Raw genomic sequence first — 14,259 nt, 5'->3', positions numbered from 1 at the left:
TTTGTTAGTAAACATTGTTATTTCATAGTTATTAATACTGTTCCCACCCGTTTCTGTGTTGCAAAAATCTTTACCCACAACCATTACCTTGGATAGCGAAGGTTTCGGTTTGAGAATGTAACCTGAGGTTCCACTGTGCAAGTTTTTGTTTTGAATTTTGTCATTATTGGCGAATGTGAAATGGTTACCACCAAGATTAGGAACGATACAAGGGTGCATCTCCAATTCAATTGCCTGAAGTAGCTTTGTCCTTGTCTTTCAGTTGATGCAGAAGAGTACATGGAGGAAGAAGAGAATGTTGAGGACACTGAAAGTGCTTTCAAGATCACCACTTCACAAGTGGAGCCAAAATGCACAGGGAACAGATTTAAGATAAAGTGTGCAAATTGTGATTTAAGGGTTTCCACACTTTGCTTCTTGGAAAGCCATGCTCGCATCAAGCACCCCGGCCTGGATTGGTACCGCTGTAAATTATGTAACTTCTTTTCTGCTACATCTCAATGGATGGACAAACACCTAAGCTCAGATATTCATAAGCAACATCAAAGCACAGAACATAGTGCTTCTCATTCCTCTAATGATTGTGTTGAGAGGGTAGCTAAAGGAGATGGGGGTGGAGACGACATAGGTGGTGAGGCTCTGGGAATCCAAGAAGAAATGGAGGCTGCTAAAGTTGTAGATGAGGAAGACTTGGAACTGGAACCTCCCAAACCAAAACGAGGAAGACCAAAACAACAGGCTTCAACCAAATGTGGTTACTGCGGCTTGCTAGTGTCTAATGCTACCAACCTCAGTGTCCATGTCCGCCGTAAACACAGCAAAGAGTATGTTTACAAGTGTACTCTGTGCAGCTATAGCTGTGTGACCAAAGGAGACATCGATCGCCATTGTATCACCAAAAAACACAGGAAACGTGTGCAGCAGTGTGAAAATAGCAGTCCTGTGAAAAATAATGCTGGGCCTTTACTCCAGGAACCCACAGATACACAATCTCAGGAAGCAAATGAAGTTTCAGAGGCCAGGGACATGCAACACGAATCACTAGGCTCGAAAAAACACACTGAAGAAGAGCAAACACTGTCATACACGCCCCCAATAGAAGGTCATCATGACTCTTTTCCTTGCAGTCATTGCAATTTTTTAGCTCACTCAGTCCCCTCCCTCAATCTTCATGTGAAACGAAAGCACAGCAGAGACTTTGAATACGTCTGTTTGGCATGCAGATACTATGCCGTAACAAGCGAGGAAATGTCTCGTCATGCCAGCACGGAGAGACATAAGCAGAAAAGCAAAACATTCCAGGCACTACAGGAGAATGGTGGCCAAAAAGCTTTGCAGACCTCAACGGTACCCCCCACTGATCTTATTGATCTTAGCGCTGCAATGGTTCATCCTGAGTCAGAACCTTTAAAGCTACCAGATGATCCAAATCTAAATTCCGAAGAAAGCCAAAAAGAAAAAAAACAGCCAACAGTGGCATCTTCTCTCCCCGTTGAGCCTGTTGACACTGTGGCCATGTTCGCTGGCAAAGCAAAGGAAAAGCAGCCAGAGAGCACCGCGTCTTCCTCTGGTGATGATTGCACGTTAGGGAAAACAAAGTCTGAGCATGTGCCCCAAGCGGAAATGGCACTTGAAGTGGAACAATCTCCACAGCAAGAAATTCAAGAACAAGAGGACACATGCATAGAAGGTACTAGCACAGAAAAGAGCTGCAGTTCAGTCCCAAAAATGTCCACTGCCCGACCTTTTGATACCTGCATTATGTCCGTAAAGGCGCTAGCTGAACAGGGGCATCCATCGCTGGAGGGTGTTGCTCTCGAAGGTGTGGCTGCTGTTAAAGGCTTGACAGGAGAAGCACTAATGCCCTCTGGGCTCCTGCCCCAGTATGTCAAGAAGCTTGAACACAAGGAAGTGAGCGTTGAAGCTAAAGTGAGAAACGCCCGAATTCGCTGTGACGACTGTGGCTTTTTGGCAGACGGCCTAAGCGGCTTGAATGTGCACATCTCAATGAAGCACCCAACCAAGGATAAACATTTCCATTGTATGGTGTGCGGCAAGTCATTCTACACTGAGAGCAACCTGCATCAACACTTGGCCAGTGCTTCCCACATCCGAAATGAGCAGAACAGCGTCGATGAACGTCTTGACGGCGGTGCGTGCTTCAAGTGCGCAAAATGCACAGATCGCTTTGAAACAGAGCAAGAGCTGTTCAATCACATCAAGGAGAAACATGATGAGCTGCTGAGACAAGTAAACAAGTATGTGATTGAGGACACGGAACAGATCAATCGTGAGCGGGAGGAGCACCAAGGCAACAAGTGCAAGTACTGCGGCAAGGTGTGCAAGAGCAGCAATTCCATGGCTTTCCTGGCACACATTCGCACACATACCGGTATGTATACTGTTTTTATACTCTCCCTTCGTCGCTATCTCACATGTACAGTGGACATAAAAAGCTAACAAACCCTTGTTAGATTATAATTATATGTATGAGATGTACAAAAAAAATCTCATAGTACATAAGTGTGATCACCTTATTGCTACGCTTACTTACGGTATATGTTCCTGGCGGCTACAAATTCACGTTTCAGGCCAACATGGTCATTCAGGATGGCCTCGACACAACATGGGGGGGGTTATGGGCAAACGTGGCAGGCCGTTATTGCAGTGGTGTGTGTGTGTGTGTGTGTCATTGTATTATGAAATGCTAATGAGCAGAGAAGAATTGTATTTCTTTTTTCATCTGTTTTCATTTTCTGCATTGTTGGAGTCGGGCGAGAGCCCCCTTTGGCCCGTGCTAATGAGTGGCGCCTCCAAAGTCATCTCTTTTCAGGAGACCTGAAAAATAGTTAAACCATTAACATTTTATCATCAAAACAGCAAGGCATCGTCAACACGTTAGATTGTCCGATAACATTACATGCACATGTGTGCACTGACCAATAGTGCAGAATTGTGAAAAAAATATTAAATTCTGACATCGGAGGAATTGGGCCGATGCCAATGATATCCAGTGTATGGTCCCGTGTCTTTGTGCTTTTAAAAGCAGGTCAGAGCTCTTATTCCTCATTAAAATGCATGATCAAAAGCTGCTCTTACTCTGTAACTGACAAGTTGTTTAATATAAGTAAAATTTGGGCAATTATACAGATGGGATGGATTTTCAGTGCCAGGGCACAGCAGACTAGAATGGGCCATAAAACGAGCTGAAAGTGCCATGGCAAGATAGTGTAGATTGGGTCATAAAAATTCTGGTGGAGTGAAACCCTGTGTCTTTGTCGTTGATGTTGTATATATTGGGAGAAAAGGTTAAAACAAAATCTAAGACGGTGTGTAGTATTTCTTCTCAATATTAATTCATTTTAAAACCCCTTTTTAATTTCAATTCCATGCAAACAAGTAAGTTATATCACATCAATGTACATAAAAAAAGTATAATTGAACCCACACTAATTATATTATATGAGTTGCGCCTCACTTTACAAGAGAATGACATGTTTCCATACCATCTTTCTGCTACGGAATCAAATCAGCCGATGACAAATTTGCTGGATCAATGGCTACAGCATCTGTAAACACTGCAATGCACTTACTTCATTTGAGGGCATACTAGGAGTCGTTTGTGATGACATTTTGCTGTCTGTGTCTCTCGGCCCGGTGATCCAGTGGTTAGCGCGTCGACCTCACAGTGCAGAGGTTGTGGGTTCCATCCTGGCTCCGGCCTCCCTGTGTGGAGTTTGCATGTTCTCTCCCATCCCTGCGTGGGTTTTCTCCGTGTACTCCGCTTTCCTCCCATATTCCAAAAAACATGCATAGCAGGCTGATTGAACACTCTAAATTGTCCCTAGGTGTGAGTGTGAGTGTGGATGGTTGTTCCATCTCCTTCCCGTGACCCTTGTGAGGATAAAGCGCATCAGAAAATGGCTGGATCGATGGGTCTCTCTGAGTCATCCGCTTGCTTCAAAGTTAGGTCATTGCATTCTATTAGTTTACCACTAGATGGCAGTGAAAAATCAACCATTTCTACACACAGTCCCTTTAACTTGGGACCAGAAATCGTCCCAATCTTTAACTAAACAGATGGACCATATTACAATAGTTGAAATTTGATTTTTTGTTCTAATTAATCAGGAATGTGTCACTACATGATGGTATTTTGTAAATGAAAAAGTTTGAGTGATGCATGTGACTTGTGGTACAACATGATATTTATAGAATTTGGATATAATTTGAATGTATCGTAAGCTAAAGGAGAGATACAATATCACCTCGTTTTGCCAAACAGACCTATGGCAAAGCTCATGTCCGCAATAGCCAGGTAAAAGCTGTTGCAGTAGAGGTGACGACAAAGACTGATTAGGCTTCAGACCAGCGAGAGAAACGCTAATGGACCGCAGATTGGGATTCCCTGAGCAACGCTTGCATGGTCAGAGACATGTGCGACTCATAATTGATGTGTCCATTACCAAGACTCAGTTGTAATTATAGTCAATAAGTCTCTGTAAATGTGTTAAAGCTGAGGCTAAAAGCATTGGAGGTCCAAAGAGAGGTGGGCTAATAATTTAAAATAATCAATGCAGACGTATTCAAAGCCTTTAATTTCCCTTGTGTCCGGACGTCCACAGTTGTGTGTGTGTGTATGTAAGTGGTAGAATGCCAAGTGAATGTGTGTGTATGTCAGCCTTCATGGCTAGTTGATTATTCCCAATCCATTAAGATTTATCCTGTCATTTATAATGCAAAGCAGGGCATTGCTAAGGGCTTTGACAAGGAAATGTTCGACAGGTTAAGAACAGACGGTGTTCTGTTACTTATTTCCCTGACCATGTGTATTAATTGCTTTTAAAATCAACTTAATGCATCATTGAGGTGTGAGGGAACCATCAATAAATGCCGTTTTCTGCCTTGAATGTTTCATTCCCTCTCTTCTGCTCAAGCATTAATGACCCTTCGAGTCCACAATCCATTTTCTCTGTCTGTGGATGGTGTATGTAGATATTGTCATGCATTCCAACAAATTCCATCAGGGGAGAAAAAGCAATTTGTTCATATTTTTTTGTGCCAAATCTCATCTATGACCGCCAAGGTTAGTTGAGAGTTGGAGTTCAAATACCAGATTAATTCTGAGCACAGTTACTTTGTCCTTAATGACAGTCGGAATGTCTACACATAATGGATTCCCCTCTGCCTTAACAGGATAACGTCTGCGACACCGATCGTGCTGAGCGATGACAACATTATATTTAGATGAGGGTTTACGGTTTTGTTAGGGTATTTGCATTTCCGTGGCCAAGTGGTTAAATTGTCACCTGCCAATTTGGGGACCCCGGTTCAAGACCATACACACGGCCACGATGTCCTTGAGCCTGCCACCAACACCCCAAACTGCTCCAAGGGCACTTGTGCAGCCGCCTGCTCCAGTGTTTGTTCGCTATGATGGGTCAAATGCAGAGGTCAAATTGTATGTACATGACAAAAAAATGACGATTATTCTTCCTCATGTCATCCTTTCATAATGGTGGATAACACCAATTTCTCTTCATTTTCACAACATAAGGCATTTGGTATTATTGCTTAAGCTCCCTCATTATGTTGAATTATTTACTTTTAATATGGCATTCATTTATTCTTGGAATGTGTTTATGGGGTTTTGTGAAGCAGCTCAATAGGGGTCTGCCACTTTTGAGGCTGGGAGCATGTCCAGATCCTTTTAATTACGACCTAGTTTTTATCCTCTTGATTAATCACTGAAGGTAGTGGGAGGCTGCACAAAGATTTGTCAATTTGTCCCTTAAAGAAAATGTGTGCACATTTCCATTTTCCCAACGAGGGTTCTACTGGAATTTGCATCTTTAGGTACATTGGTCAGTTTTTCATTTGAGTCATTTGTCTGACTTTAGACTGAGCCTCAAAGTAACGGGTCCACTTGCCAAAGATGCACATTCACACAGTTGATATGATATTTAAAAAAAAAACAACCTGAAACTGCATCTTCATTTGCCTGATTTCACTTTTTCACAAAATATTACACATGACTGCAGTTGTAAAAGCCAGTTAAAAAAAAAATATATTGGATGTGGTTAGTTGTTAGCGATGGGTGATATGACATCATTAAAGAATAATATTTTGAGTAAATGTTGAATTAAATCCCCTTGAGTAGCACGTTGTTGCTAATGTCACGAACAGTTGTTTTCGATCTTTCATTACGTCTCTTAAAGGGCCCTACTTCGGTGTCCACTGCCAGTGTAGCACAAATCACAGTCTTAACTGTGGGTATGGGTAGAGTTGTCTTTTGGTACTTTCCTAGACTGGCACAAGTAGAAGGGGGTGTTTGAAACGTGCTTTGTTGTGGGAGGTAACGCACCGACTTTTCATCCAATTGAATCAGCTCCCCTCATTCCCTTTAGATTCAGTGCAGGGATAGGTACGTCGTGTACATGACATGTAGATAGATGCAGGAGAGCGCAAAATACATTTACAGGTATAAGGAATTGTGGACGATGTAAAGAAGATAAGATAAGAAAACCTTTATTTGTCTCACAATGGAGGAAATTGCATTTTACAGCAGCAAAATTTGGAGTGAAGAAAGTAGAAAAACATGAAGTATTTCCATGCATAAAATACATTTAAAAATGAACTGTACACAGTACAGAATGCAATATCAAATATATAAGCATATACGTAACTGCATAAGGTGGCTTTGGTATTTGCAAATGGGTGAGTGGGGGTTAGTCCAGGTTTTCAGGTGCGTCTATTCAGTAGCCTGACAACTGTCGGCAGGAACGAACGGTGGTACCTCTCCTTCTTGCAGCGTTGGGTGTACAGTATCAGTCTCTGGCTAAAAGAGCTGCCCCGTGCTCTTAGGTTGGCATTGGAGAGAGTGGGAGGGTCTTTCTCTAAGTACTGCACACATGACAACAACTAATCCAAAAAAGAAAAAGAAAAAGCCACTACTGGTCAAAATCTTTGCACGTTTTAATAGTACTCTCAAATTTTTTTTCACAGGTTCAAAGCCATTTCTATGTAAAATTTGCCACTTTGCAACGGCTCAGCTGGGAGATGCCAGAAATCATGTGAAAAGGCACCTTGGCATGAGGGAGTACAGATGTGACATCTGTGGGTAAGTTTTAAGATTTAGTCATTTCATTCTTTTATAATCTATTGGCCTTCCAGTCTGGTGTTGTCAAGTGATATAGAAACTGAACGTCACAAACTGTGGTTAATGCATAATTTGAACATTTGTGGAAGCAAAACTCAGAGCAATTTGGCCGCTTTTAAATACCTTGAACCGTACAATGTTTTTCAGACAACTGTGTTGCAATGGTGTCACAACTATTAGGATGCAAAAGTGATTAGATCATCATCTGCTGAGTTTTACCGTAGTGTGTGGACGGTTTGAATACTGTGAAATGTCGAAAAAGTTTCCAAGTCTCAACTCTGTTTGGAATTGTTGCCACACACACACGCACACACACGCACGCACACACACGCACACACACGCGCACACACACACACACATTATCCATCCATCCATCCATCCATCATCTACCGCTTATCCGGGGCCGGGTCGCGGGGGCAACAGCTTTAGCAGGGAAGCCCAGACTTCCCTCTCCCTAGCTACTTCTTCCAGCTCTCCCCGGGGGATCCCGAGACGTTCCCAGGCCAGCTGGGTGACATAGTCTCTCCAGCGTGTCCTGGGTCTTCCCCGGGGTCTCCTCCCGGTGGGACATGCCCGGAACACCTCACCAGGGAGGCGCTCAGGAGGCATCCGAATCAGATGCCCAAGCCACCTCATCTGGCTCCTCTCGATGTGGAGGAGAAGCGGCTCAACTCTGAGCCCCTCCCGGATGACCGAGCTTCTCACCTTATCTCTAAGGGAGAGCCCGGACACCCTGCGGAGAAAACTCATTTCGGCCGCTTGTATCCGCGATCTCGTTCTTTCGGTCATGACCCATAGCTCGTGACCATAGATGAGGATTGGGACGTAGATCGACCGGTAAATTGAGAGCTTCGCCCTTTGGCTCGGCTCCTTCTTCACCACGACAGACCGATACAACGTCCGCATCACAGCAGACGCTGCACCGATCCGCCTGTCGATCTCCCGCTCCCCCTTGCCCCCACTCGTGAACAAGACCCCAAGATACTTGAACTCCTCCACTTGGGGCAAGATCTCCTCCCCGACCCGGAGGGGGCACTCCACCCTTTTCCGACTGAGGACCATGGTTTCAGATTTGGAGGTGCTGATTTTCATCCCAACCGCTTCACACTCAGCTGCGAAACGCTCCAGTGAGAGTTGGAGAGCCCCGTTTGAAGGAGCCAACAGCACCACATCATCCGCAAAAAGCAGGGATGCAATACTGAGGCCCCCAAAACGGACCCCCTCAACGCTTCGGCTGCGCCTAGAAATTCTGTCCATAAAAGTTATGAACAGAATCGGCGACAAAGGGCAGCCTTGGCGGAGTCCTACCCCCACTGGAAACGATTCCGATTTACTGCCGGCAATGCGAACCAAACTCTGACATCGGTGGTATAGTGACCGAACAGCCCGTATCAGGGGGTTCGGTACCCCATACCCTCGAAGCACCCCCCACAGAACTCCCCGAGGGACACGGTCAAACGCCTTCTCCAAGTCCACAAAACACATGTAGACTGGTTGGGCGAATTCTCACATACCCTCGAGGACCCTGCTAAGGGTGTAGAGCTGGTCCACTGTTCCACGGCCGGGACGAAAACCACACTGCTCCTCCTCAATCTGAGGCTCGACTTCCTGACGGACCCTCCTCTCCAGCACCCCTGAATAGACCTTACCAGGGAGGCTGAGGAGTGTGATCCCTCTGTAGTTGGAACACACCCTCCGGTCCCCCTTTTTAAAAAGAGGGACTACCACCCCGGTCCGCCAATCCAGAGGCACTTCCCTGTTGACCACGCACGCGATGTTGCAGAGGCGTGTCAACCAGGACAGCCCCACAACATCCAGAGCCTTGAGGAACTCCGGGCGGATCTCATCCACCCATGGGGCCTTGCCACCGAGGAGCTTTTTAACCACATCGGTGACTTCAGCCACAGAGATAGGAGAGCCCACCTCAGAGTCCCCAGGCTCTGCTTCCTCTAAGGAAGGCGTGTTGGTGGAGTTGAGGACGTCTTCAAAGTACTCTGCCCACCGGTTCACAACGTCCCGAGTCGAAGTCAGCAGCGCCCCATCCCCACTGTACACAGTATTAGTGGTGCACTGCTTCCCCCTCCTGAGACGTCGGATGGTGGACCAGAATTTCCTCGAAGCCGTCCGGAAGTCGGCTTCCATGCCCTCACCGAACTCTTCCCACGCTCGGGTTTTTGCCTCGGCGACCACCGAAGCTGCGTTCCGCTTGGCCTGTCGATACCCGTCAGCTGCCTCTGGGGTCCCACAGGCCATAAAGGCTCGATAGGACTCCTTCTTCAGCTTGACGGCATCCCTTACTGCTGGTGTCCACCAGCGAGTACGGGGGTTGCCGCCACGACAGGCACCAACCACCTTACGGCCACAACTCAGATTGGCCGCCTCAACAATAGAGGCACGGAACATGGTCCACTCGGGCTCAATGTCCCCCGCCTCCCCCGGAACATGGGAAAAGCTCTGTCGGAGGTGGGAGTTGAAACTCCTTCTGACAGGGGATTCCGCCAGACGCTCCCAACAAACCCTCACAATACGTTTGGGTCTGCCAGGACGGACCGGCATCTTCCCCCACCATCGGAGCCTACTCACCACCAGGTGGTGATCAGTTGACAGCTCCGCCCCTCTCTTCACCCGAGTGTCCAGAACATGCGGCCGCAAATCCGATGATACAACTACGAAGTCGATCATCGAACTGCGGCCTAGGGTGTCCTGGTGCCAAGTGCACATATGGACACCCTTATGTTTGAACAAGGTGTTCGTTATGGACAATCCGTGACGAGCACAGAAGTCCAATAACAAAACACCACTCGGGTTCTGATCAGGGGGGCCGTTCCCACCAATCACGCCTTCCAGGTCTCACTGTCATTGCCCACGTGAGCAGAGGTGACATTCCATGTCCCAAGAGCTAGCTTTTGCAGCCGAGGATCGGACCGCCAGGGTCCCCCCCTTTGGCTGCCGCCCAGCTCACATTGCACCCAATCCCTTTGGCCCCTCTCATGGGTGGTGAGCCCATGGGAAGGGGGACCCACGTTGCCTCTTCGGGCTGTGCCCGACCGGGCCCCATGGGTGTAGGCCCGGCCACCAGGCGCTTGCCAACGAGCCCCACCTCCAGGCCTGGCTCCAGAGGGGGGCCCCGGTGACCCGCGTCCGGGCAAGGGACACTTCGATCCATTTATTTTAATCTTCATCAGGGGTCTTTGAGCCGTGCTTTGTCTGGCCCCTCACCTCGAACCTGTTTGCCATGGGTGACCCTGCCAGGGGCATAAAAGCCCCAGACAACTTAGCTCATAGGATCATTGGGACACACAAACCCCTCCACCACGGTAAGGTGACAACTCACGGAGGGGACACACATTATATATATATATATATATATATATATATATATATATATATATATATATATATATATATAAATAAATTCCCCACTGCGTCCGCTGACGAACAACCAGGCAGAAACAGAAGGCTTCACCTTATGTGGTTGCAGTCATTTGACACTCATAGCCCGGTCACTGGCACAGCCTCAGGCTGACATGTTATATTTATCAGGCCTTTTGTTGAAACTGTTGTAGTACTATCTTGTGGAAAAAAAGATGCCCATCCAAATTTTGAATAAATTAAGCTATCAATGTAGCATCTTTGACAAATGACGGCCTGTTTGTGGTACTAATGCTACCCTGCTATTGTTAGCACTGCAATTTTGTTGAAGGTGGACAGCGTTCTCTGCAGTTATTTTAAATAACGTTGAAAGCCACTTGATAAATAACTTATTTATTATTGTAGAGTTTTTAACCAATCATATTTCAGCTAGTTTTTGTTGCCAGGTAAATTAAACTTGCTCGGGGCCTTCAGATTAAACAGAGCAGGCCCCTGTGCGCTGAAAATGAACGGGCACAGTTAGGTTGCAATAGCCAAGCAGATCACGAGTCTCAGACTCATGATTTGACTCGTCTGCATACTAGGGCCAGCAAGAAGGCCTTACGTCGAGACTGGCCGTGCGCGTTCTGTGATTGGATTAGCGCCTGCTCCAGCTATCACTGCATTAAAATCGACGAAGGAGAAGACGTTGATCTGGTTGCAGAACTACTTTCCACACAATTTTCAAGACAGGCCTTCCACAAAAAGCTGGATATTGTGCGAAGATGTCGCCCAACTCCTGCGCTAGCTAGCCTGTCCCAGCAAGGAAAAGGGTTTGTCTGTCATTTTCAGACGAGCAATTATGAACGGTACCCGTGGCTCACAGCCTCTGAGAAAGGCTGCAAATTGTACTGCTGGGAATGCCTATTGCTTGCAACTGACCGATTTGGTGTTTGGAGCCACACTGGATTGTTTTACCAAGGCAGCAAGGAAACATCAGAGCACGGCTGGGCACTTACAAGCTACGGTGCATTTAAAAACATTTGGGGACACTCGCGTAGATGTGCAGCTCATTGAACAGGCACTACATTGGTGAGTAAATGATTTTTATTTTACGTTTCTTCTTGTCATTTTATTTCGTTCGCATTAAATTAATGGTAACGAAATAAAATGACAAAGATACAAAGATGTATCAAATAAATGTGCTAACCTGCAATTTATAATGGCGCATTGTAGTCACCTTCATGCATGAAAGTTCGTTCAATCTCCGCTGCTCAACATCGTCAGTTATTTGCTGTTGTATAGCCGATTCTCAAAATGCAAATGATCCGTTTACTTTATTTTCAAAGAATAGTTAGTTTTGTTATTGTTTGGTTAATGTCTTATATGAAACTGCGACATTGCGCAATTTATTGGACAGACTTGTTTAAGATCACACAGCGTTATTTGGGTGGCATTTTATTTTGTATTTTTAAAATCTTTTTATTTTTGACAATATCTGTAAATTTCTTTTCCTGCTCTTAATTGCGAATGCATTCTTGTTGGTTTTAAATGCTCCTGAAATTAAGTGCTGCTTGAAGAGCCTATACTGTATTGTGTTAATGTATGAGATGTCACTGAAGGCCTAAGGTTGAAATGCACGGCTCGCCACTGGTTTTCTGTGATTATTTATCACAACCATGTACTTTCATAATTGCATGCTATTATGAATGGCGGTGTTTGAGAACCATGCTTGTGCACATCAGTCAACAGCTTTGGTCAGAGACTTGAGAGGGGGAGGGATTCGTGAAGCCAGACGCCATTCAAATCTTGCTCACAGTTTTAAAAACTTCCCGCAACTTCAGCAGCTACTACGGTACTTCAAATAGACCTTCCTTGTCATACAAAGTGGAAATGAACTGTAATTCAGCCGAGTACTCGCTAATGAAGGTAACCTTGAGTCTGTAAATCATCAGGTTGTGTAAGAGTCATCTCGTCATGACATATTTAGCATGCAGTGAGAGAAAATTTTTTTTTTTGTATTTGTAGTTTGGAACCATCAAGTATCTGTGGATTTGTAGACTCACAACGATGAAGATATATTTAACGATATTAAGTTTTCCCACTGTTTATTTTTCTGTCAATGGCTCTACTTTAGTTCATTTGCAGGCCAACTTTGTTCTACCAAAGCCGCTGAGTGAGTGTTTATTTGCTTCAACGAAGTTTGCAAGTATATTACAGCAGGCGCAAGCAGGCTTTGGTCTAAACATTACTTTTCCTTTAATGAGAAGAAATGCTCATGTTTCACAGGCTCTCCTGTGAAACCCCCCCTCTTCTCCCAAGTGCTACAAATGTGACACTTTACATACACACACATACATATGGAACAGTTCTCCAATATGTCTTTAAATGGCACTACTAAATTCCATCCTCGGTTTAACAAATCATACACACAGAGGAGCCGACTACTGCCACAGCTAGCCATTGGTGACAAATCGGCCCTGTGTGCGCTTTCATTACTGACTGATTACCAGGTCGTCCCTCATCTTGAATAAATAGGAACAAACATAAAAGAAACCCCTGAGAAACACCCTCATTAAAGGATAGAACCACACATGCACACAGGCTAAAATTTTGCCGTTTCATCTGTCCTTAATTCTAAATTAAAATCTATCAGTAGTGGATGGCCACATAGTAGGTATAATGCAGAGTCCGACATTAAGCCCTTTTGGGCCGTGGCCCTATCGGGTCACCATGAGCCTTGTTGTAGTGGCTCTGCTTGAACCGGCACTTGCCCTGTATAGTCAGGATATAACACGATCATTTGGGATGATTATTTCATATTAAGTGTCTTAAGTGTCACGTGTGTGTGTGCGGCCGTGCTTGCGTGTGTGTGTGTATATATATATATATGTGTGTGTGTGTGTTTGCAATATAAAATCTAACTGGATATTCACAGTTTGACATTTTCTGTGCTGTGTTTTCTGTTTCAGCCATTCATTATGGAAGGATTTCATAATGCACCTAACCTAACGCACCAAGAAATGTGTGCAGTACAGTAACATGTGGATAAAACTTGATTATTTATTAATATATAAAAAGAAAGAATGCGTTGCTTTCATCATATTTACTTATTAAATGTGTACTTTGATGCTCTGGTGAGCGTCTGTGACTTTTTGTGTTGCACAACAGTCAGGCAGTGGCCCTGAGCCACTGTTAATGTCAAATGTTGTTATGTATGACGTAATTGTATGTTTGTATAGGTTGAATGAGAAACATGAGATTGTTGATTGATTTAAGATTTGCATTGTCCAATGTTCACTTTTTTGTTGAGCACGACTTCAGGTCATTTTTGAAGTCGTCACTAAAGTAACGTGAGTCGAGAAGACGTCGCTTATTCATTGATGAAGTCATTGATTTTTTTTCACGACTGTAATTGCTCAAAAAAAAACTTAACTCATGTAAGAACACAAGACCATTTCCTGGGCTGGGTGAAGACTCACTAGCTGTCACGCGACACTATTTCCAGTCAGAGAAAATGTCCTCTTGATCGGTCTGCTGGCAGGCGAGGGGAATGGTGCGGGGGGCAGCAACGAAACCAATTCTCATTCTGGGCCCACCACAGCAGCAGCTGTGTTTGCATTGTGGCATTTGCGGTGTTTGCAAATAATTGCAGACCTTTTTGTGTTTGGGAGAAACATTCACTCCTCTTCTTCCACTTTGATTGTGCGGGCTGAAAAGTTGTTCAAAATCTTTGTTGAATCTGTCTC

The 14,259-nt window shown here is 45.0% G+C and overlaps 1 protein-coding gene across 1 annotated transcript in view; it reads left to right on the top strand.

Moving 5' to 3' along the window:
• The window catches only part of znf407 (zinc finger protein 407), a 203,634-nt gene that overhangs the window by 7,737 nt on the left and 181,638 nt on the right, over positions 1 to 14,259 (top strand). The window contains exons 3-4 of the mRNA XM_052064622.1: positions 263 to 2,392; positions 7,006 to 7,120. Of these exons, the coding sequence (XP_051920582.1) occupies positions 263 to 2,392; positions 7,006 to 7,120 (2,245 nt within the window). The remainder of the gene's footprint in view (positions 1 to 262; positions 2,393 to 7,005; positions 7,121 to 14,259) is intronic.

This window comes from Hippocampus zosterae, chromosome 5 (genome assembly GCF_025434085.1).
Source record: "Hippocampus zosterae strain Florida chromosome 5, ASM2543408v3, whole genome shotgun sequence".
Classification (NCBI taxonomy): Eukaryota; Metazoa; Chordata; class Actinopteri; order Syngnathiformes; family Syngnathidae; genus Hippocampus; species Hippocampus zosterae.
Note: the sequence above shows the minus strand (reverse complement) of the source record. Positions and strands in the feature narration are given on the sequence as shown.